This window comes from Mastomys coucha, unplaced genomic scaffold (genome assembly GCF_008632895.1).
Source record: "Mastomys coucha isolate ucsf_1 unplaced genomic scaffold, UCSF_Mcou_1 pScaffold20, whole genome shotgun sequence".
NCBI classification, from domain to species: domain Eukaryota; kingdom Metazoa; phylum Chordata; class Mammalia; order Rodentia; family Muridae; genus Mastomys; species Mastomys coucha.
Genome location: NW_022196903.1, coordinates 38462860 through 38487687, shown reverse-complemented (window position 1 = coordinate 38487687; position 24828 = coordinate 38462860). Strand labels below are relative to the sequence as shown.

At 38.4% G+C, this 24828-nt stretch overlaps 1 protein-coding gene across 2 annotated transcripts in view; it reads left to right on the top strand.

The window, feature by feature from the left end:
- Tpk1 (thiamin pyrophosphokinase 1) overlaps positions 1–24828 on the top strand; it is a 364719-nt gene that overhangs the window by 121770 nt on the left and 218121 nt on the right. For both annotated transcript variants that reach the window (XM_031381704.1, XM_031381705.1), the window contains one exon: positions 560–629. In XM_031381704.1, the coding sequence (XP_031237564.1) occupies positions 560–629 (70 nt within the window). The remainder of the gene's footprint in view (positions 1–559; positions 630–24828) is intronic.

Below are 24828 nucleotides of genomic sequence, written 5' to 3'. Positions count from 1 at the left end.
AGAAAGAAATTAAGTTAAGATGACTTAGATTCATCAGAACCTGAGAGAGATCCTTCCTCAGATTTGGGAAGCACGGTTTGCTTAGGCATAATTTTGAAGTACAAAACATCAGAAAAAAAGGAAGGTCTTCAATGTTCTAGAGAAAAGACAAATGAGGCACAATGAGACAGGCTGCCACTTGAATGCACCGCTCCCAGTAGAATTCCAAGGCCAGCATGTTAACATCATCAGAGTGACTGACTGTCAGAAGCTGTAACCTGCTGCCTTCATAAGCCCAAACCCAGCTTCTGTAATTACAGAGGGGGAAAATGTAGGAGAGGCTAGCAGCACACCTTCTCCACCCGTTTCCAGGGCCTGGAGAAGATGCTAAGAGCCTGTGAGTGGTTCTGACTTCCTATGTAGAGTCACCTGTAAGAACAACAGACATGCCATCATGTAAATGCCATGATCCGGCGTAGTGTGGCAGTGTGCTCTGAGTGCTGGCTTTGTAGTGATGCTCACGTGACGTGGCTGGCTTTGCCATCCTTACTGACATGATCTGTATTCTTTCTTTTTGAAGCTCTCTTAAGAGCCTGTGCTGATGGAGGTGCCAACCACTTATATGATCTCACTGAAGGAGAGAGAGAAAGGTAAGTTCCAGCAAGTCAGTGTCTGCATGCTCCTCACTTCTGCTGCTCCTCATTTTTAATCAGTCTATGGTGACTGTTTCTTTTTCTTCATGTTCATCGTAGGAAACCACCTCTGTGAGAGGGATTAGCTGTGTAACCATGATGCATTATTTCTCTCTAGGAATGAGGCCTCTTAGAATTAAAATCAGCTTTATTCTTTTATTAAAATTTCTATTCTATTACTTTAAAACCTAGTTAAGTCACATTATCATGTATTGAAATTTGTTGATGTCTAAAGTAAAACCTAAAATGACTATTTATGTTGGTACTAATATACTTTAAATGAATACAAACTGGACTCCTAGAGAAGAAATAGATAGTCTGCTGTAGAAAATGTGAGGTTTTATATTAGCATTGAATAAATCTCAGTAGGACTTACTGTTTCTTAATTACTTCTGAGTTACAGGCATTTATTTTTGGAGAGAGTCTATCAAATAAATGGCTCTCTCCATTGTTCTGGTTTCTTGACCTTTGTATGGTAAGATATTTTTCAATGAGAGAACATGTTTGATAGAAACAGATTTTCAAACTAGTTCAGATGTGAATGTGTTTGTGGCCCAACACATTTGCAAACACAGGAATTCGTGTTGTAGATTTGAGTCCACAATTTGTGAAAACTCGCTGTTTGTAAATACACTGTTAAGTCATTCTCATTCTCGTATGTGTTAGTAGCTATACTGAAAGGGCTGGCATTTGAGAAATTGCCTGCTTGCTTCCAAAACAAAAATAAAAATATTATGGCATAACAGGCCCTGTGTGGGCATTAAACATATGTGGCTTGAAATCATGTATTTTTCTTTGTAACATCAAAATGTTTAACTTCAGCTTTCTAATACCGGAGGTGGTGTTGAGAGCAGCTGGTTGCATATTGTGAAGAAGTCGTGTTTCCTTTGAGATCAGATGCTATTGCTAATGTCTGGAGACTGGCTGCAGTCAAAAGGACAATAATAGTGACAGCTTAGGACAGTTAAATTTCATTTACTTATTTACTACACAACTTTGCAAGTTTCTCTAACAAATACCTGACATGGACCATATCTGAAAAACATCCAAGTTGTTTTAAAAAGTGCCTTGTCACATAGTTTAGAATAGGGAATCATGTCCCAGAGGCAAAGGTTGTAAACTGGGTGTTGTTTGTCTCATGCCTATAGCCTGGTTGCTACCAAGTAGTTGGCATTTAAACACTATTTCCCTATTGGTAGACACAGCTCAGGAATATGGCAATTGAATATTATTTCTCTAATAGTAGACACAACTCAAGAACATAATTAAAAACAGAACTTGGCAAGTATTAACACAGAACTTTCCACCTACTCCTTGATTATGAGAATCATCTGAAATGCCAATGAACATTTACACATCTTTATATTGGGTATTCTATTTAGTTGAGCCAAGCATTGGTAGCAAAGATAAAATGGAATACTTTTATTCATATTTCAAAGCAAAACGTTAGTGATTTTGGAAACAAATAACATTATTTTTTATATTATTTTAATTAATTAAAAATAATAAACTATTCTTCATGACATTATAAATAACCTTGTGTTTGTTTGGTTTTCTTGTTTTGTGTTTTGAGACAAGTTCTCGCTGTATAGCCCTGGCTGTCCTGGAACTCACTATGTAGGCCAAGCTGGCCTCAAGCTCACAGGTTATCTGCCTCCTGTGTGTTGGGATCACAGTTGTTATGCCCAGTCAAATTTACAAGTAATCTTATTGAAGGCCTTCAGGAGTGTGTATAGTTTATCTTACAAGTGTTTGTCTACACATGAAGATGTTAAGTGAAACAATGTATTTAATATTCACTTGTTTTTAGGTTGCAATGATGCTTGCAGTTATTCTCATTCTAATGCCTTGGGAGATGGTTGGCCTGGGGAAGGGTAGAGTCCCTAGAAGTGATAACTGAAACTAACCGCTTTGCATGGAAATTAAATTTTTTGAATAAATCTTATTACTTCTAGGCCCTAACCAGTAAAACTAATTGGATGCAGGTGACTACACATAATTCCTCTTAATTGCATTTTTTAACGAAAAGCCCTTACAATATAAAGCAAAATAAAACACCAACAAAACTCTGAGCTTTAAAAGGCCAAATTACAGTTTGTGGGCTGAGGCTGGCCATTTTTTTTTTCATATTTTTATTCATTAGCAAGCATGCCTACACTATAGAGCTCTGTAATTATTCAACAAAAATGGATTTGTTTTAAAGAACAATGTCCAGTTGAAGACAACATGAAGCATTTATACATTTGAGGTAGAAGAAAAGACCAAGGTAGAAGCAGGGGATGGCACAGTTATCTAGGGACAGCAGGGTTATCTATAGCAGTGTAAGTGACTCATTGCTGGGTTCCTCTCCTTATGATTGAGAGGCAAGGCCTGATGTGTTACCTCCGCTGCTTGTCACGCTGCTTCTGAACATCAGTCAATGATGAAGCTAGCCTTCATGGAGCACCTAAACAAAATGAGAGTATGCCTTTGGCCTTGGCTAGGCCTGCCAGTTGCCCTGCTCCTCAACCGAGCCACAGGAGAGAGAAGATGGAGGTGACAATTGAGGTGGTCAGAACACTCTGGGAGGCTCAGGAGAATGCAGTGCTGTAGGACCTCAGGAGGCGGCACTCTGGATAGGAACTGGGCTGTGGACCATATGTACACAGGAGAGGTGGAGGACTGCGAGAGAAGGAAGGAGGTGATGTCTGAACACCAAGGGAAGACAGTCTACACCGTAGTGGCATGGGCTTGGGTTTGGTGCCTCTGAGATGCACTGAGTCAGAAGGCACAGAAGTATCTGCTGACTTTAGCTGTTTTCAGTTAGCAGAAATGCAATGACTAGTTATTGTGGAGCATAGGAAATACATAGTTAAACACTAGAAATACGCCTTTTGAGGAATGAGTGGATCTAATGTTCTCTCACTAAGTACTTTTAGAATACAAGGCTAGTTAGTGCTCTAAAAGCTTGAAAGATAAATTTTGATTCACCAACTGGGTGAGATTCTAGGTAGCCTTGGTTGGCCTGGATGCGAGCTGAGCATCTTCCCACTGGTAGCTCCAGTTCTGCACTGGACCCTCATCCTTGCTCAGGATCTTGATTACATTTTGTTGCCGTCAGAGTGGTAAGCATGAAACTTTATTTGCAGCACACTGCTAATCTTACAGTACAGTGTTGTTGGACATGGATACACTGTACTGAAAGCCTCTGAGTTGATTTGTCTTGTTCACTACCATGTTATTGTTAGCACTCTGTCTGGGGCTCCTCTCCTCTGATGCCTTCATCTCTGGAAGCTTGCATTCCCCGAGCTGTCAGTGTACTTCATATGCTTCCTGCAGAATAGTCATACAGTACTTGTAGTTCTTTGTATGACTTCCTCCTCCTAGTAAATGCCTCAAGTCCAAGCCACCTTACTTAAGTATTTATCAGGCTTTACTTCTATTACTAAAATCAATTTACCTTCAGTAATCAGATTTTGTTTGATAAAAAGTAAAAAACAAACAAATACATCTTCCTATTGCAAAAGCAAAGAATGGTAATCAGTATAATAATGGATTGGAAGAAACAAAAAGATAAAAATTAAAAAGTATCTATTACTTCTTCTTATACAGCAGTTTCATAGAATTTGTCTATTGATTCTTCTCTTTAAAACAATAGAAGTTATTATTCACTTGCCTGCAATTACTTGTTCAAGTGAGTGTAATCAGATACACAAAAGCTCCCTTTCTTTGATAGTTGCTCAGCTATCTTACATAATCAGTTTAAAAGTGAATATTTGAGAGTTATTCCATATGAACATTCCATAAAATTTAGAATGGTTTTGATTTCAGAGAGATCTCAAATTAATAATCTAACAATACATCTCAGTATCAAAGAAAAATTACCCCTAACCAGAGAACATGGTCTGTGTGTGCCCATCCTATTTTGTTATGAAACTAACACTGACTTCATAGAATGGGATTGGTAGTGCCCTCACTTTTTTTTCTTTTATTGGATATTTTCTTTATTTACATTTCGAATGTTTTCCCCTTTCCAGATCTCCACTCCAGAAACCCCCTATCCCATCCTCCCTACCCCCTGCCTTTTTGAGGGTGCTCCCCCACCCACCCACTCCCTCCTTCCCGCCCTGGCATTCCCCTACACTGAGACATGGAACCCCCTTATGCCCAAGGGCCACTCCTCCCACTGATGCCCAACAAGACGATCCTCTGCCACATATGTGGTTGGAGGTCCAGTCCCTGGGAGCTCCAGAGGTCTGTCCTGCACTCACCTTTCTTATGTTATGAAGCAGTGTGAGGCCAATGGTCTTAGCTCTTTTTCTCAAGAGTTAGCACTGACTCCCATTTGCTTGTGAACTTCCTTTTCCTACCTGGCTTTTTAAGAGGAGTTCATTCTTCTTAACTGTCATGTATCTACTTAAAGACTTATATCATCTTGACTTAATTTTGGCAGGCCATATATACCTAGGCATTACTGACCTATTCTGAATAGTTCAGATGTTTGGAATGTATTTTAAGTACTTACTAATGATACACTCTCTTTCTCTGGACTTTGTCAACTAACCCCCTTATCATCTCTCATTTGACTGTTTTTGGTTACCTCCCTCTTTCTTTGGCTGGTTTGTTAATCTTTTCTATTTTTTCAAAGAATCAACTCTATGATGGATTCTACTTACTGTTGTTTTAATTAATTTTTAAGTGAATTTCTGCCTTAATATTTACTGGTGAATGCTTTAAGGTTTAGAAGATTCTTGTTTTTCTTTGACACTGAAAGGAATCTATAGATTCAGTGAAATAGTTATGAAAGTATCAATGGCATGGAACACAAGGCTAGTAAAATGAGTCTCAACAATTATATGGAAACATAGAAGAAATGGATAACTAAGTCTATCTGTAGCAGAAAGGGTAGTGACTGAGACAGTAAAATAACCAATCTAAAATTGTACCACAGAGCCACAGTAACAAAAGCAACTTGGTGCTAACATGGAAACAAGCCTGTAGACCAGTGTAGTAAAATACAGGACAGACCGATAAACTCACAGGAGTCGCCTAACTTCTTGAAAAATAATTAAAACATACTTTTTAACATTTGTTTACTTACTAGCTTATTTAGTATATGTATTCACACTTGTATGGTCTCAGCATGAATATGCAGTTCAGAGGATAGTTTATGCTGAGTCAGTTATTCATTTCTCTATGTGGGTTCTAGGAATTGAAATCACATCTATAGGCTTGATGACATATATGCAATTAAAAAAAGGAGTGGATGGGGCTAGAGAGGTTGCTCAGTGGTTACAAACACTTGCTGTTTCTGGAGAGGACTTAAGTTCGTTTCCCAGCTCTATCTGGTAGCTCACCACATTGTATATCTCCAGGTTCAGGGGATCCACTGCTCTATTATGGTATCTGTGGGCACCAGTCATACATAGAGTATACATATATGCACACAGGCAGTCACACATTTACATAAAGTAAATTAATAAAAGAAAGTAGAAGTTGCGTTTAATGGGGAGGATCAAGGGAACACATAGAAAAGGAAGAGGGTAGAAGAAGGTAAGTGTGCTCAGAGAGGAAATGAGACAAAGTACAGCGACATGTTTGATGAGGTTATGATTTAACCTGTTATTTGTATGCTAGAATAGTCTATTAAAAAATGCATGTACTATGTTCTAGAGTTATATAGAAAGAAAATATTCAGTATAATAAATTATGAGAAATGGGATCATTGTAGTTCAATGGTGTGTGCATATGGGTACATATTTGTATGTGCCTATGTGATTGTTTGTTGAGAGAGATTTTCCTGTGTCTCATGGGTAAAAGCTAAACTCCCTACCTAGAGTTTTGGTTATCTTTTCAGATACATCTAATTATTTTCTTTGATTTCTACACAAAGAGAGTTGTCCTAAACATGCCGTGTTCTTCTACTCTCGTATTTAGCTTGAGCCTTGTCTCATGGCTTACCTTGTAGACAGAGCTATGCAGGTTGTGTTCTGAACAGATGAATCAATGCTTGAAGACCCTGTGCAGTGCTGGTTATTTGGTAGTATTAATGGAGGACACCAGCATTTCTTGTAGCAATGCTGTCTGTAGACCAGTGTTCAGCTGGCGTTGAGTGTGTACCTGAGCATGCCTCTCCTTCCGGCCTGCCCCAACTTGTCTCATTTACTGTGTTCCTGCCTATAAATCACAATGTCCCATTCCCATTTTACCTTGATTTAGAGTTGTAAGGACTTATGTCCTTTACTAGATTATAAATTTCTAGTGATCTATTGCTTCCTAACTTTGCATAATGTTTTTTAATTATTTACTATCTCATTTTATCTTGTGAAGATGTGCCTTATACCCTTCACTGGGTGGTGAACTGCTCGATTTTGGTAATCACACTTAATCATCTTTGCATGCCTCTAATATCTAGTGCACTAATGAGCATCTGAAAACCTATTGAATTAATGTTCTTTCATTGATATGATTTCAGTGACAGCAGAGATGTCACTGAGACTAAACTATTTTTTTAGCAAGGGATTTCTCACATGTAAAATCAGATTTTAAGTATGTTAATGCTGAAGAAATATTTCATAATTGCATATATTATTTTTGTACCATTATAATTATATCTAATATAAATGTTTTATATCTAAAATATTTATTTTTGCTTAAATTTACTTATCTTATGTTTCATTTATGACAGACTCCTGCACTATTTTGTATTCTAATTCCTATCAAATGTATCTTATTCTGAGCAAGATACTTAGATTTGAATTCATTAATAGTTTGAGAACAGCATACACTATGTATATCAGTGCTAAGTGTGGACAGTGTGTGTGTGTGTGTGTGTGTGTGTGTGTGTGTGTGTGTGTGTTATTTGTGACTGGGATTTAGAGATTTCTTAGGCTAATTTGCAGAACAGTCTCAGGAAACAGCTATGACTTGATGGTGTTCTGTCTAAGGATATTTGAAATGATGAGGATTGTTTTCATCTTTGTTTCTCTGAGTAAATGATGCATACAGAAATCTGAATAGGAAGTCTTACAGGTTAATTTTATGTAAACATTACTTTAGGTAGCTAAGATGCATAGGAAGGAATACTGTAATTTAAAAGACAGGCATCTCAGAGATGATCCTGCAATTTTACAAAAGGTTCTCTGCCAAGCACTATTGCTCAGTGATAGGACAGAAGGGCAGATTTGTTTGGTAAGAATAACAGAATACATCTTGCCTTAATTTTCTAACTTTTAAGATTTCAGAGTAGAGGATATAACTCAGTGGTTAGATGAGGTGATTCTCTAGAATGCACAAGACGTAGCACTGGAAAGAGTTCCCTTTTCAAACTTTCAGTTTTTTCTATTTCCCGGTCTCCTATCAGCAGATTGGCCACACTTCCCAGAGGATGACTGTTATGACCCCACTTATCCCTATTAAACTGTGTTCCACATAAACCAGGATAAAAATCCAATTGAAATGACCGAGCCCTCAGAGACAGCTTAATCAGTACGGAAGGCCTAAGTTCAGGTCTCTAGTACTCACATAACAACCTGAGGTAGAGCCCTAGATACCACATGGTAACCAGAGAGAACTAACTCCTGCAAGTTGTCCTTTAACCTGTATGTGCACACCATGGCACGCCCCTCAGTACTCCAAACAAACAGACAAAGAAATGCCCTCCTTATTAAAAATGTGAAAGAAGATACTCGAGAGAGATGTCTGCGCTCCACAGGCATGTATTTGCATGTGCACCCACACTCACATGTGCACATAGACAATAACTTGAATACCATACCAACAAAAATGAAAAATGATAAATAGCTAAGCAAACATCCATGTGGGCTACTTCCTAAGTCAGCTTTTAAATCCTTCACCAGCATAACCAACTCAGGCATCTGGTAGCAAGCGCCCTTTATGCCTTCAGGGGAAGTAGCGACATGTCATAAGTAAGCCAAACATTTCTCCTGTCTGTTCCATGGCAGGTGGCAGTTGCTCCAGGTTGGGAATTTTGAGTGCGGTACCTTAGATTCAATCTGAATGTGCGGCTACACTAGTGCAATGCTTATGGCCACTTGGAATACTTGGGCTACCCTTGCTTATGTCAAGGGTTTCAGGAAGACATTACTATCTGTGGAGTGTTTAGAGAAATTCTGATAAATAGTAATACATTGACTAATAATAAAATAGTACATAAGCATAGAAAATTCAGGATGACCTTTCAAAGGTTTGTTATTGGGAGTTTGTGGGAGGGTCACACTCATGCTCTAAGAACTGTTATATACTTGTACTATATATACAATGATTTCAAGCTCTTTTCAAATTATGGTTTCATTGTAAGATGTAGTGTTTGACCCTTAATTCCTTTTTAGTTTTACTTAGCATTGGTTGGGTATAATTTTTGGCTGTAAACTTGCAATTTAGTTATCTTTGAAGAGATGTACAATTCTGTAGTCATTACCACAATCAGGTGTAAAACATGTTTATTATCCTCAGAAGTTGGGTCCTATCTCTTTGAATTTGACCAGTGGCCTTCTCAGCCCTGTATGGTGTCACATAACAAACTCTTATACCTTGCAGTTCTTTGGGTTGGATTTCTCTTCCTTACCAAATACTTGTGCATATGGTCATATTAATATGTATCAGTAGTTTGCTGTTTTTGCTGGTATGTAATCTTCTGATGATTGGGGAATTATATATTTGTGTATGTATTCAACACAATTAACATATCTGTGCTGGCTAATTTTTCTGAACTTGACCCAAGCTAGGGTGGTACAGGCATATCTACTAGAAATGGCGAGAGTCACTAAGCCAGCACAGCTGTCTGACACAGTTCCAGCAAAGCTGGGCTGAATGTGCAGTCACTGTCATTCCTATTTCCCACGTTTGGGTTTTGATCTCTGTGTCTTTCATTCTTGGGGACTTTGCATTATGATTAATTTTATGTCCTTTTCTGAGAAAATTATGTCTGAGTCCTTTTGGAAAAATAGTAAAATTATCTTTTCCCGGTCCTAGTTGGAAGTCTTTCTAATGCTCTGAAGATTATTAAGCACATATAAGTATGTAGTACATGAAGCATCCAGGCATCTTCTCAGGGTATACTGACTGAGCAAACTCAGTCAGTATAATTGGTGCAGGGTAAGCAGACAATTGACAAACTGACTGTCCAGGAGGACAGGTTACAGATTCAAGGCGTTCCCTTTATGATAAGTTTAGAGTTCTCTGAAGATATAGGTTAAAGATAGGGGGTCATACATGATATACCCCTGGAGGAATAAAACTCAGTAAGATAAGATAGATTGACTAAAACTTCTCCTACTTTATAGCATCGATAATGCAACATATAGTAAAATGAGTTAGGTATCAGTTTTTGCTATTCATATAAAGAATAGTCCAGATATTTTCTGTTTGTTTGGAGTGCTTTCAAACTACAAACACTTCTAGCTTAAAAGCAGGCTGTCATATAATGTGTGTTTGCTTTGGAGGTGACATTCCTTAGATTATTTAAGTTGGAGTTATAGGGCTGATGATAAAAATAAAATCTGTTTTGTTTGTACTTTCTAATTATGACTGAACTTGTAAACCTGGATATGTAATGAAAAATCAAACACATAATCTGTACTTCTTGAATAATTGTTAGTCTTGTTTTTTTTTTCTGTGAAACCTCAGAGCTCTTTACAATTCCCTAAACCACTGCCTGAATCCCTCCCTCCACTCGCTGACTTCTTATCTCTCCTGCAGGCTCTGTCAGCAAAGGAGAGCCAGGGAAGACCCCCAGCACTAGGGTCACATGAGAAGAGGGAACTTTAGGTGCCGAAATACCTCAATAAAATTGGACTGTGGGCAAAACTGTTGTGATATTTTCTTGATTTAAGAATGTACCATTGTGATCTGTGCTACCCATGGGCAGGTGGTCCTGAGCTGTAGAAGATAGGAGGATGAACAAGCCATAGGAGCAAGTCAGTAAGCAGCGCTCTTCTGTGGCCTGTGTATCAGTTCTTGCCTCCAGAGTTCTTGTCCTGCTTGAGTTCCTGCCTTGGGTTCCCTCTCTTATACACTGTGATCCAGACATGTTAGCCAAATAACCTCTTTTCAGTGATGGTGGTCACAACAGCAATAAAAACCAAACCACAAACCACCCTCTTCCTGCATTTACCTTTTATTTGGCATCTGCCACTGGTTCTCACAGGCTTCTTCTGGATATTTGTTAGTTATGCAAATTAGAACTGATGTAAGTCCTGGAAAGTGTCAACAATGAGGGTTATAGAACTGATTTTAAAAGCTCATATAAATGGCCTACATTTTCTGTATCAGTAAAAAAAGAATTCAAATGCTGGGTCAATCTTATTAGATATTTTATAAGACAAGACAATATATACACCTTTTTATGGAATAAATTGGTGTCAAGAATTTGAGTATAAATTTGAAGTCAATAACCTTCACTATATAAAATAGTTAATTCCACCTCCCTCTGACAACTTGCCTTAGTAATGGGATTTGTTTTCATGATTTTCAAGTACTTCAGGCACAGATAAGAAATACAGTTTTCATTATGCTTTAAAGTACGTGGGAAGCCACAAACATTCCTTTGGGATGAGCAAGTACTTGGTTCTGTTTAATTTGTACAATGTAAGTAAATGATTGTCAGCTTCAATTTCCTGAGATTCTAGTGATATATGCATATCAGAATAAGAAGAGAAAACCAAGCCTTCTATCTCCTGCTTCTTTACATCATCACCCATCAGATTGAGTAGAAATCACCAGTCTCTGCCATAAGAGCAGCCTCCAAAGCTAATCAAGATCATGGACATGATCATGGAGCAGTGATTAGTCATTGCTACTGTAACTTTCTATTTAAAAAGTATTTATACAGTCAAATCACAGAGCTCTGTAAGCAGGCAATACTATTGGACCTTTGAATCAAAATGATTGACAGGAGAAATGATTAGCACATTTAAAAGAATATTTACTCTAGAAATCTTGGTATTAAAAAACCTTACACAACAGACTGTGAGGGTATGTTTATTTTTGAATTATTGATTAGATTACTTTAGTAATATATTTGAGTTGGTTGGTTATCAAATGGTATAAATCACAGATCTCGAAGTTATCGTGTATGGCTTTGAATCATTTGGGGGTACAAGAACAGGGACAAATGTGTATGCAAAGAGCTGTGTTTGTCAGGTCATTCCTGAGCTTGGAATAAATTCTTAGAGCGAGATCACTTTTAGCAGCTGCAGGAAGCCAGTTTACAACTAAATTTAATCAGAGGCATTGTTCTTTATGGCTATTCTATTTCATAAAGTATGTTCCTGACAGAACCTTTTTCCCTTCCTGTTCTGTGGATGGAATTCTCAGAAATAAATTACCTTCTGTTGATTGTTCAAAAAAAACCTGGCATCATTTGTCAAAAGTTTGGAGTAACATATGGCCCTTTTAATTTTATTTCGTAAAAAAATAGTGATTGGGAGCAATTACAAATTACCATATATTCTGAGTTGAGCTTTTTCTTTAGTTTTTAAAATGATTTTGTTATTTTTAATGATTTATATTTAACTGAAGGTGCATATGTGCATGTAAGTGCAGGTACCCAAGGAGGCCAAAGGCATCAGATATTCAATAGCTGGAAGTATAGATGGTTGTGAGTCACTGGGCATTTATGCTAGGAATTGATCCTGGGTCCTCTGGAAGACCAACAATTAATATTAACTGTTTAGTCTTTTCCAAGTTGTTTTTAGTAAACCATAAGATTCCCTCTGTCTGGCTTTTTATACACACTTACACAAGTCATTTATGTGTGTGGTTGCAAATAGTCATTTATATACTTCTGCTATGATTTTTCAATTTATTAAAATTGGAAGTTTGTATTCATGGACAGAGATCCAGAGAAATAACCTTAATTCTAGGGTCAATGTCATTGTGTTTGGCAACACATCACCATAGGCCATGACATTTGAGTTGATGACTATGTTGCAACCAAAGCATTAATGTCTCCTATTGCTAGGAAACAGAAAATTGACAGGTGGAATTCAGTTGACTCGAGGGCTCATTAAAAATTTTATGGTAAAATATCCAAATGGCACTTACACTAAGGTGTACTTTGACATACCCCTGCAATCCATGGTTTGCATGGATCTCTGAAGCCTTTTGAGCTGTTTTCCTTAAACTTGAATTTTGCCTCTTCTTTTATTCAACTAGCAGACAGTATAAACTTTTTTTCAAAACTAAGCTTCAGTATATATCTTACCAGAAACCTTTACTGATAACTCCCTATTTCAATAGATCTAAATTAGGGAAGAAAACTTCTCTAAATCATCCTTTACCATGATGCCTCATGAAGTTGGAATTGATAACCAGGCTGCTTTATTTAACTGGATACTTCCCTTGCTTTATTTATCTTTGAAAATAATTTCAGCAGTCAGGAGAAGATGATAGAAATAGAAATTAATTTTCCAATGCTAAAAGATCATCATTTAATATATTCATACAAGTAACAATATACAGACTGAGCTAGTTATATTTAGGATTATATACATACATGTGTGTGTATGTGTATAAAACAATGAAAAAAGAGGCTATTAATTTTAAAGAAAGCAAGGGTGAATTATATAAGAGGGCTTGGAGGAAGGAAAGGGAAGGGGAAATGATATATTATAATCTCAAAGAATAAAATCCTTTTTGTCTTTTCTTGCTCTTTTTGGTAAGTGCAATGTCAGGGTGGTTCTAAAGATGCCTTGGTTGGCACTATTGTCTGGTAAGATGAAGCTCTGAGCCATAAGTTTACACAAGGACATTAAGATCCTTCTTTGACTGAATAGGGTTTCTTATGAGATTCTTGAGACACGGGGGTGTCTGTCTAAGAAAGGAGAAGGGACAAGCATGATGTCTTTCTATTTTAATTTTTTTTTGTTTGAAGTATCTCTGCATTAAAGGAAACGTATCAAACTCCAACGTAAATTTCATTAATTGTGCCTACATTCTTAAGTGTCAGCTGGAGAGGAGATCCATGAGAAGTTGTTTTTGTGTTCCAGTGTCCCCATAAATTTCCCTTTCTGGGAAGACTGGAGAATGGGTGTAGAAAACATGTAGGATTTAGAGTACACTGGTTGGCAGATCCACAGCCATGCTCACATTCTAAGAACTGCAAAGTAGGCCTTGCACTTAGAGGAATGGCTACTGGGAACTCTGCTCAAATTCCTATCCATCTCTCTGTTCTTGAACAAGATCACGTGGTCAGCAGAGCTGAGGTTCTAAGGGCACATCTGCATGTGTTCCTCTTCCTAGGATTGCAGGGTGGTTTGTTGTTGTTGTTTATTATTTTTTGTTTTTCTGGAGAGGTATATAACTTCCTTTTATACTTAAGGGAGGTGAGTTTTAAGCACATCAAAAAAGACAGCCAAATAAAACATCTAGGTTTTTTTCTAAAACAACAATTGGACAATAGGCAGAGAGTGAGAGACTTTGTAGCAATCAGTTCTAAATGGAATGTCTTCATGGTATCCCTCCCCTCGAATTCAGGGAGCTATAGAGCAAAGGAGGTAGAAAGAGTTCAAGATCCAAAGGGGATGGATGAAACAAATTAACCATGTCTTCCAGATATAATAGGACTAATGCAGATAAGAACTCAGAGACTGTGGCACCATGCACTGGGCATGCACAGGTTCAAGCCAGCTGGGATCCCAGTGCTGAAAGTGGGTTGAGGGCAGGAAGGGGAATATGAACCTCCATCCCTAATCAAGAAGTTGTTTCCAGTTGATAAATGTGTACAAAGGAAAACTTAATTTTCTCCAATGGAATCTCAGTGGTTACATAAATCTTGACACACAAAATCATAGCTCTCAAAGAGAATAGGAGTTTATGCTGGAGCCACTTTGACTGACCATAGCCCAGGAATAGATTTAGGTTGCCCAAATTCTATGTTCCATTGTAGAAACAGTTTCACAAAGCTTATATAGTTTTACAGAACACAGGATGTTGGGAATCAAGGCAAGTTTAAAATTCACTGGAAGGTAAATTAGAGGGGCAGCTCCACTAAGATGAGGGAAGCTCTCCTGTAGACTCAAGAAGCTATCTGATGGCATTCTTAGCTTTTGGATTATAGAAGGTAGTTGCCTGCTAAATTAACAGATTATAAGAGGTTTTTATATATTGTTACAAGACATTAGTTCTGATGTTAATAATGTCTGTTCCAGAGAGCCAGAACTTAACCAAGATAAGGTAATTAGACTCTGGACCTGTAACAGTCTGTCTCTCTGAAGTACTGACATGCTCATTAGCCAATAAATCTCTGCAGACACAGATTCCTTTTAGGAGTTCATTCATATGAACCACACTACAGGTTAGGCTTCATGCCCAGCAGTAGATAGCCAAGAGAAAATGAATTCAGTGATGGTGTGAATGTGTGTGTATGTGTCTTGTCCAATATCTCAAGTCCCCATAAATGTCCATTTACATTTCTGTGTCTCTGGATGCTAAACACTAAGACAGTTTATAGGCTTTAGTATTCTTATTTCTCCCTCCACACTCACTGTTCTAACTTAATGGTGTCTTACTGTGATATAGGATGCTCTGGCCAGGATTTTTTTAACTCATTATCTTTTTTTCTGTATTTTGTATCTTATATTTCAGTAACTTTAAATTTAATTTTAATTGGCATATTTGCTTATTAAACACTATATGGCATTTCAAACAAGTACTTTAGTAGATTCTCTTGTACCTTCTTCCCCCACTCCTCGGTGTCCTCTTGATCTGCTCTTGTTACCTCTCCCAGAATCCCTTTTCCTCTTTCATGTTACATGTATCCTTTGCCCTATCAGCACCTTCCTTAGCCCTACATTACCCTCTTTCAGTCTCATTTCAGTACATTTAGGCATACATATATATATACATATATATATGTGTATATATATATGTACATATATATTTAGGCATATATATATATATATATGTACACACATGTACACATTAGAGGAAAGGATCTAAATATGAGAGAACATGTAGTTCTTCGTGTCTTTAGGCCATTTTTCTTTTCTGTAAATGGATTTTAATAAACTATTAATTGCTAATATGACCTTGCCAGCTACCCAATAACCAAGGAAAAGTCCTAGGGATTATTTAGTCAGCTCTTGCTTAATTACTGAGGGATTACTCTTAATCCAGATACCTATTTTCTAGACAGTTAATTCCTAGGTGTATTTCCCAAATACTTGCTGTTTGAATCACTCCTGAGGTATTTCTGCTCCAGTAGTTTGTCCTGGAGTGGCATTACTCAGGCACATGTTCCTGGTTCATCAAGTCTAATATAACCCTTTTGTTCTCCTGTCTTCCTTCATAAACATTAATTGATCTCTGTTTCTCATCTACAAAGAGAGTATACGCAGTTCTCTCAATCTCAGGCCACCATGACTTGCCTACCATGATGGACTATACCATCGAACTTTGAGTTAAATTAAACTCTTCCTTCCTTAAGTTGCTTTCATCAGGTATTTCGTTAGAGCAACAAGTGACTAATGCATACAGAAAATGAGGGGTTCTATATGGCATCTTTATACAAAGGTGTCATACCTCATTCACATTCATCCCCCTCCTCCACTACCTCCTTTCCTTCAATTGATCACCTTTCTTCTTCCTTCAGGCTGTCTCCTTTCTTCTTTGTTATCATATTCTCTCTCTCTCTCTCTCTCTCTCTCTCTCTCTCTCTCTCTCTCTCTCTCTCTCTCTCTCTGTCTTTCTCCCTACCTCTCCTAAGACTCCTTACATCCTTCTCATGATCCTTATGTTAGTTTTGAGACCACAAACATGTGTATACACATATTAGGTTCTGCATATGAGAGAAAATGTGGCATTTGTTTTACTGCATCTGGCTCAATAATTTCCAGTTTCATCTACTTTCATGAAATGTCATCATTTCATTGTCTTTAGTCTGCTCAGAATTCCATTGTATAAAATCAGCACGTGTTCCTTATCTTTTCATCTGCTGATTGACATCTAAGCCAGTTATGTTAACAAGCTATTTTAAGTGTAACATGAATGTGCAGATCTATCTCTGTGAGACTGTCTTAAGTTCCTTGTGTCTATGTATACCTGGAAGTTTCTAGCTGTATCATATAATAGTTCTATTTTCCTTTCCACAAGGAACTTCCACATTGGTGTCCATTGTACTGTGCAAATAACAAATTAAATAGGTAGATCTTAAGAAATACAAATGGACAATGCACATCTAAAAAGTTGTTCAATATCCTTAGCCATGAAGGAAATGCAAATTCAAATTTGTTTCAAGTTCCCTCTCATCCCAGTAGAATAGCTATGATCAAGAAAGCCAATGACAGCAACTGTTAGAAAGAGGTAGAAAGAGAAACCCTCTTCAGTGCTGGAAGGCATTCTTTTGTTCCAGTGACAGTGAAAAGGAATGAAGTGGCCTCCTACCATGCATATAGGGATTAAAAACAATTCTGCTGCCTTCTGGGAAAATAAGCCTTCTGCAGTCTAAAAGGATATTTGGGCAGGACAAATTGGCCTTGATGGATGGGCAGAGAAAGGAGGCACAAAGTTGAATGGGATGGAGTGTCCACTGGGGAGAGTTGGGGCAGTAGTGTTATATGATCAAAACATGGTATGCAATTCTGATATAATTATTTAAAAGTATGTTAGATGTGTAATGTTGCCCTAATTTTATAAAGGTGTATTTTAATCAGAAGAGCAGCTGTATTGTCATTTTGCAAGTTTCCCTAACTAAAATTCTTTGTAGTTTTAATCACCTGATATATATATAACCCCTTGTTGTGCTTTGTTAAAAAAACAAAAAACAAAAACAAAAACAAAAACAATTTACAAAATCTTTTGATTTAAATTCTTTTCTCTTGACGAAATAATACTAAGACTTACATAATATGAATTAGTCAGTCTAGATCATGTAGGAATTAAGGGAATAAAAATACTTTCTATTCCTCTTTAATAATTATTCATTTTTATGCATATAAGTGTTTTGCTTGCAAGTATATTTGTGTAGCATGTATGTGCCTGCTGTCCTCTGAGGCCAGAAGAGGGTATCAGATTTCCTAGAGTTACAGATCATTGTGAGCTGTCATATGGGTGCCAGGAATAGAATCCAGGTCCTCTGCAAGAAAAGTACTCTTAAAGTACTCTTAAATGTTGAGCTATCTCTTCAGCCCCAATTTTTTCTATTTTTATACATAAAAATACTTCATAAATATAAACCAGAACTTTGCTTTAATAATATAGTGACAAATATTTTATAGTGACAAAATTAAAATGAGAATTCCAATTGAAATTTTAAAGTTTTCATTAAAAAACAATCAGCCGTATAAACAAAGAATAGTAAAAAAAAGTTTTCTCACTTCTGGCACAGTAACTAAGAAGGCAGCTGAGCTTGGCAGCTCCCGTGCAGTTTTCTTTGTGTGACTTCACGTGCAATCCACTTATTTATCACTGTGGCCTCTAGTGTGTATTCAATTTCTTCCTGCTTGGCTGTACATTAGTTGGTTATTAGTGACTGGAGAGCAGTTCCCTCTGTTAGGAACAAGAAAAACAACTACAGTTTCTGTCATCTTAGCATTTTGTCAGTCAGTGAAGAGACCATTCTCGCATAATACAGTGTTCTGATGATTCCTGCTAGCAGTAATCAGGCTTTCAGAGAGATTTCTTCCTGTGGCATTAGCACTCTAAAGCAATGTTTGCTAGGATGCAGGAGTGGCTGTCCATTATGCTAATGTCATGATGCTTTCTTAGGAGAGTGTCCAGTTAGTACACCTAGTAGCATGATCGCCAAGCCAAGTCACTGCATCTAAGACTTAACTAGACTGTTCTTGTTTCTCTGGTGACAGATGAAATTGTGTTTATTAATAGCAATATTCATACTTATTAAGAAAAAGAATGCAAAGGTGAGTTGGTGTATAGTAATAATATATGTGTTCTATAGGATTCAGCTTTGTTAAGCTCTATGGTTTGTCGTTTCTGTTGTGCTTGGAGTTGAGCCCAGGGCTTCACTCTTTCTTTGCAAGTGTCCAGACCCTGAGCTGTATCCCCAGCCTTTTCCATACTTTTGTTTTGAGACAGGTCTCATCACTTTCGATGGCTGGGCTGTCTTCAACATGGGCTTTTCCTGCCTTGGCCTTTAGAGGAGCTGGAGTCCATGTGTGACAACCTTGCTTTTCTGTGTGCTTAGTTTCTTTTTTAAGACTTGTCCTTATCCATCTCATTACCTCTGGAAATCACATTTGTATAAATAACCTCTAACCTTTCAGGCTTCTCTGTGTTTGCCCTAGCTCTGGCAGTCCCTCAGACAATTGGTAATAGTTTTACCTGAAGACCAAGCTATACTGCTCCTGGGCATATACCCAAAAGATGCCCCATTATACCACAAAGACATTTGTTCCACTATGTTCATAGCAGCCTTATTTCTAATAGTCAGGAGCTGAAAACAACCCAGATGTCCCAGAGCTGAAGAATGGATATTGAAAATGTGGTTCATTTGCACAAGAGAATACTATTAAGCTATTAAAAATGAGAGCATCATGAATTTTGCAGGCAAATGGATGGAACTAGCAAATATCATCCTGATTGAGGTAACCCAGACCCAAAAGGAAATCGTGATTTGTATTCACTGATAAGTATTCATGGGTATTCAGTTTTTTAGCCAAAAAGTATCGAATACCAGTGATACAACCCATAGACCATAACAAGTTTAACAAACAGGAAGGCCCAAGTGAGAGAGTACTTAAATCCCACTTAGAAGGGAGAACAAAATAATTATGGGAGGCAGAGGAAGAGACTTGGGTGGGAGAGGGGAGGAGGGGAAAAGGGGACAGGATCAATTATGGGGGGTGGGGGAGACAGGAGAGAGGCCTTGAGAGCCAGGAAAATGAATGGAAATATGCAGCTGTAAGGGTTGGGTGGGGCAGAGCAAACCTCTAGAAAGTCCCAGAGATCTGGGGTGTGAGAGGTTTCCAGGACTCAACTGGGATGATCTTAGCCAAAATTCCCAAGAGTAGGAAGATGGAACCTGAAGAGACCACCTTATAGGGTCCCCAGTGGAGGGATGGGGTCACCAACCAACCTTCAAAATTTTTGACCCAGAATTGTTCCTGTCTAAACAAAATATAGGGAGAAAATTGGAGCAGAGATTGAAGGAAAGGCCTGGTTAGTTTTTTATTTTCAACTTGACACAGCCTAGACTCACCTGGGAAGAGGGATCTTCACATGATGAATTATATTTGCTAGATTGACTCAGGCCATATCTTTGTGAAATTATTTTGTTTATGAATGGTGTAACAGGGCTCAACATGCTGTGACTAACACTATCCTAGGTAGGGCCCTCAGCTATATAGTAATGCAAGTGGAGCATGAGCCACTGAACAAGTCAGTAGGTAAGAATCCTCCCCCTGGGTTCCCACTGTGCTTTCTTGACTGTGAATTGCTTGGTCAGCAGGAATGCTGTGTGGAATACAAAGCAGTCCTACCTTCAGATTCCTTCCTGGAGTCCTCCATGATGGGCTGTAAAGTGTTCTATGAAATAAACACTTTGCTCCTCCAGGATGCTTTTGGATAACATTGAATCACAGCAACAGAAGGAAACTAGGGCAGTAGGCATGATTATGGAGCCACTGTCTATTGCTGATTAACTAAGTCTACAGCTCTGCACCTTGCCTCTGAGCTGACTGAAAGCATGGCCTTCTAATCATGTTTATGTGTCTTTGATGTTGACCATCCTCCAACTCGAGACTGATCTTAGGAACCTCAGTTACTAGTTCTTCTCATCCCCAGAATTGTATTGTCCAGAGATCCTCAGCATCTTAGAGTAGAGGCCCTCTGTCAAAGATTGAAACAAACAAACAAAAAAAACCTAAGATATGTAGTGGTCACACAGATGGATTTTATATGTTTACAGCTGAGATGATTGTACAGTTTGGTACCAACTCTTCTTTCTCATCCTCCAACCTCCAGAAGGCTTGCCAACATGTTCTTAGGGCCTAGAGAGAGTCATTCATGGTTAAAGGGAAGCCTATGCCTACATGTGAGGCTTGTGGTACTTCACGCCTCCCATGCCACTGCTGCTGGTACATTTTGTTGTCAGAACCACAATGTAAATATAAATTTGAGTGGTTCATAAATAAGCTAATGTAGCATTCTTCGGCACGGGGCTTCTGGGGGATGTTAGAAGTCACATTATAATCAGGCTTATAGGGGAGGGAGAAATAGTAGATAACTTTGCCAATAATCTATATCAGATTTGAAGATGGGAACTTATTAGTCAGGAAGGGTGGCACCTATGAGTTGATTTCTGAGAGGCTTTAGAGGGAATATTAATAATTCACTATAGGTCAGAAGGACACCAAAGGATTTGGAGCAGTAGAATGCCCTTAGGTGTCTTATTACTGTGGAACATATTAAAAGAGTCAAGGGAGTAACATTTTGAAAAGGAGCCTACAGAAGTAGTGGGACAATCAGTTACAGGAAGAAAGAAAAAGTCAAGGATGACCATAAAGATTTTGAACTGATGGCATTAGTGAGGCTGAAAATGGAGCAGCTTGGATTATGGCAGAACTCTGCTACAAATTGTGTAACAGGGATCATGTTTCTGGATACTTGGTTGTGAGCTGAGGAGAGGTATAAGATTAAACTTTACATGCAGGGCATATAAGACAAGGGAACTTGGTTGAAGAGCCAGTAAGTGCAGAAAAAAAGGTAAGCAGCCAATGACCAACCTGGGATGCCAGTCACATGCCCAAAGTCTGGGAGAATTAGAAGACAGCAAGGAGACAGTGGGATAATCGAGGGACCCAGAAGAAGATCTAGTGATAGGAAGAAGCCAGTTATATTATCTGCTCCAGTGCATAAAGTAACATATGGGAGGTAATGATTTAATTGACTAACATAGAACTCTTTGAGGATAGAAAATGCACTGTGTATACAGGTACATATCGAGAGATTAAATTCTATGCCAGTGGTGTCATTCCCTTCTTTTTCAAAAAAAAATTTAAAATTTACTTATGTATTTTATGTTTGAGTGCTCTATCTGCATGTATGCCTTAATGCCAGGTCATCAGATCCCATTATAGATGGTTGTGAACTGCCATTTGGTTGCTGGGACTTGAACTTAGGACATCTGGAAGAGCAGCCAGTGTTCTTAACTGCTGAGCCATCTCTCCAGCCCCATGTCATATCTCTTATATATTTTACTTTCCTGTTTGATTTTAGTTCTGTTTGAGATGCTCTTTGAACAAGTATACTTAATGTTTGTCTTTTGTATTTTCTTTAAGTATCTTCCAAATGCATCTTTAAATATGATCAGTAATAGCATATATTGACCAAAAGATTTCATGACTTTCATGAGGTTAGTTATCATCTGACTTCATTCCTTGGGACTCCTCTACTACCACTGTTTATGCGGTGCTGTAGATCTCTGCCCACACCCAGCTTCTGTCCTTTTGGACCATGCGTCATTGTTCATAGAAAGTAATGCAAGCAGTGGGATAAACAGAAGCTGGTAGGGACAGAAGGTTCTCACTGCTTGTACTGTTAAAATATGTGCCTTGTAGGGTAGAATAAGACTAAGAAGCTTTGTTTCCTGGTCCTTTCCTTAAGGAAAGCTGTGGAGGGAAAAGGCAGAGTCCAAATTAAAAATTCTGCTAGCAGACACTGGAGCTGGGCAGATTGCTGCACTTTATTCCAGAAAACTTGGGAGGGGCACACAACCTATTAGTGACCCTAATGGCATTTATCACTGGCTGTGCTTATTGAATTCTGTGTATTATGTCTCAGCTGAGTCACAGAGGGAAGCATAAAGCAAATAAATTACACAAAGTAATTCACTGTCCGTGAGCCAGTCTTTTATATTTGCTAAGGTGAAGAATTGGCATTAACCTGTATGTATGCTTCCGGCTCTTTCATGTTCATGAATAAGAGATGGAACCTTATTTGTGCTGTATTGGGCCTCTCTCAACTTTTCTCATCACATGGTGCTTTCTGGTGCCACACTACCCTTCTCTGTTTCCAACCCCACTTCCTGCCAAAAAGTAAATTTATCCTTTACTTTCCATTCCATCAGCTACTATCATTCTCTCCTTATGCTTTCCAGTTGCATTTAGAAATTAAGTGCGTCAGGTAGAGTGGAGGGGAAGACGGCCTAATATTAAAGAGGAGCAATTTGCTAGCAGAACTTTCATTGTGTGAGGTCTCTAAAGCTCCACTCTGGGTATAGGAGAGGCTGTCAAGCTTCTTTCCACTTAGATATCATGATATATGCCTGTAAGTGACTGACCAAGAAATCAGTACTCTAGTCCATTCTGGGATGTTACAACAAATGCCATAAGCCAGGTAGATTCTAAACAACAGGATTTGGTTTCTTATACTTATCTAGAAGTTCAGGCCAGGACTTCAGCAGGTTCCTTACGTGTTGAGGAATCTTGTCTAGCATATAGACTATGTCTTATACAGTGAAAGGAACAGTCAGTCAGTCCTTCTGGGCCTCTCTTATAAGATCCATAAACCCATTCAAGGGCTGTTCCCTAATTACTTAATAACCTCCATACAACCTCACCCCACCTTTGGATACAAGCACACTGAAGATTAGGGTTTGAGTTTGGAATCTTAAAGGGACATTAACAATCCAATCATAACCACTATGGTCTTAGCCATTGATGTCTGCCCTGCCTGGGCCCTGCCCTTCATCTTTTCCTTCCTTCCTTCCTTCCTTCTTTCTTTCTTCCTTTCTTTCCTTCCTTCTTTCTTTCTTTCTTTCTTTCTTTCTTTCTTTCTTTCTTTCTTTCTTTCTTTCTTTCTTTCTTCCTTCCTTCCTTCCTTCCTTTCTTCCCTTCCTTCCTTTCTCCCTTCCTTCCTCCTTCTTTCTCTCTCTCTCCCTCCCTCCCTCTTTCTTTCTTTCTTTGATTCCATTTGTTTACATCTCAAATGATATACCACTTCCCAGTTATACTTCCACCAACCCCCCCCCATCCAAAATCCACCCTCCCCCTCCCCTTTGCCTCTATGAGGGTGTTCTCTCACCCATCCTCTCCAGCCCCACCACTCCAGCATCCCCCTATGCTGGGGCAGCAAAGCTCCCCTGGACCAAGGGCCTTCCCTCCCATTGCTGTCAGGCAAGGCCATCCTCTGCTACATATGTATCTGGAGCCATGGATCCCTCCAGGTATACTCCTTGGTTGGTGGTCTAGTCTCTGAGAGAACTGGGTGGCTGGACAGCCTATGCTGTTCTTCTAATGGGATTGCAATCCCCCTCTGCTCCTCCAGTCCTTCCACCAGCTCCTTCTACCAGGTTCCCTGAGCTTACTCTGATTGTTGGCTCCAAGCATCCACATCTGTGTTGGCCGGACCTCCCAAGGAACTGCCACACTAGGTTCCTGTCAGCAAGTACCTCTTGACTGTGGCAACAGTGCCAGGTTTGGTATCTGCAGACATGATGGATGGCCTTCCTTTCAGTCTTTGTTCCATTTTTTGTCCCTTTTCTTCCTTTGGACAGGAACATTTCTTGGTTAAAAAACTTTGAGAGGGGTGGGTGACCCCATCTCCTTTTTTTAGTTCCCCCTTTTCTCTTCCTACTTCTGTAGTCTTCACTGCCAGCAGATAAGTCATAGGTGGGTATTTTTACATCTCAGGCTATTTTGTCAGAACCACACTTATGTGATTTCTGCAGGTTTCATTCCCACAAATCCCTCACAGTTTCTCTTCTGCAGTTCTCCCAAGCCTGGCCTATATCGGTTATATTCACTATTAAACTTCTCTCCTTTTGTGATGGTAATAACTATTGTATTCATATTCTGTCATATAAATATATACTTCATATATACATATACATATAAATATGCATATATATCTATAAAGTAAGTTGAATTAAGTGTCCCCTGTGCAAAAAATATTTTATGTCTGATCTCTCCTTACATATAAATCTGTATTTAAAATTTTCAGCTGAAAAGTGCACACTGAAATGTTCTATAAGAGTAGACTCCAACTAGCTAAGGCTCCTTAGTCCAATGGTAACAAGATATAGTCTAAACTGTAAGACTTGGTATTGTATTATTTTAGCTGTTTAAAGTTAAAATTGTATATTCCTTTTGTGGAAAAAATATAGAGAAATACTATTTAAAAGGCAGTTTAACAGCCAGTCAGATACTTTACATATAATCTATCTAATATAAATAGCTGGTATTGCCTTATTACTAAAGTT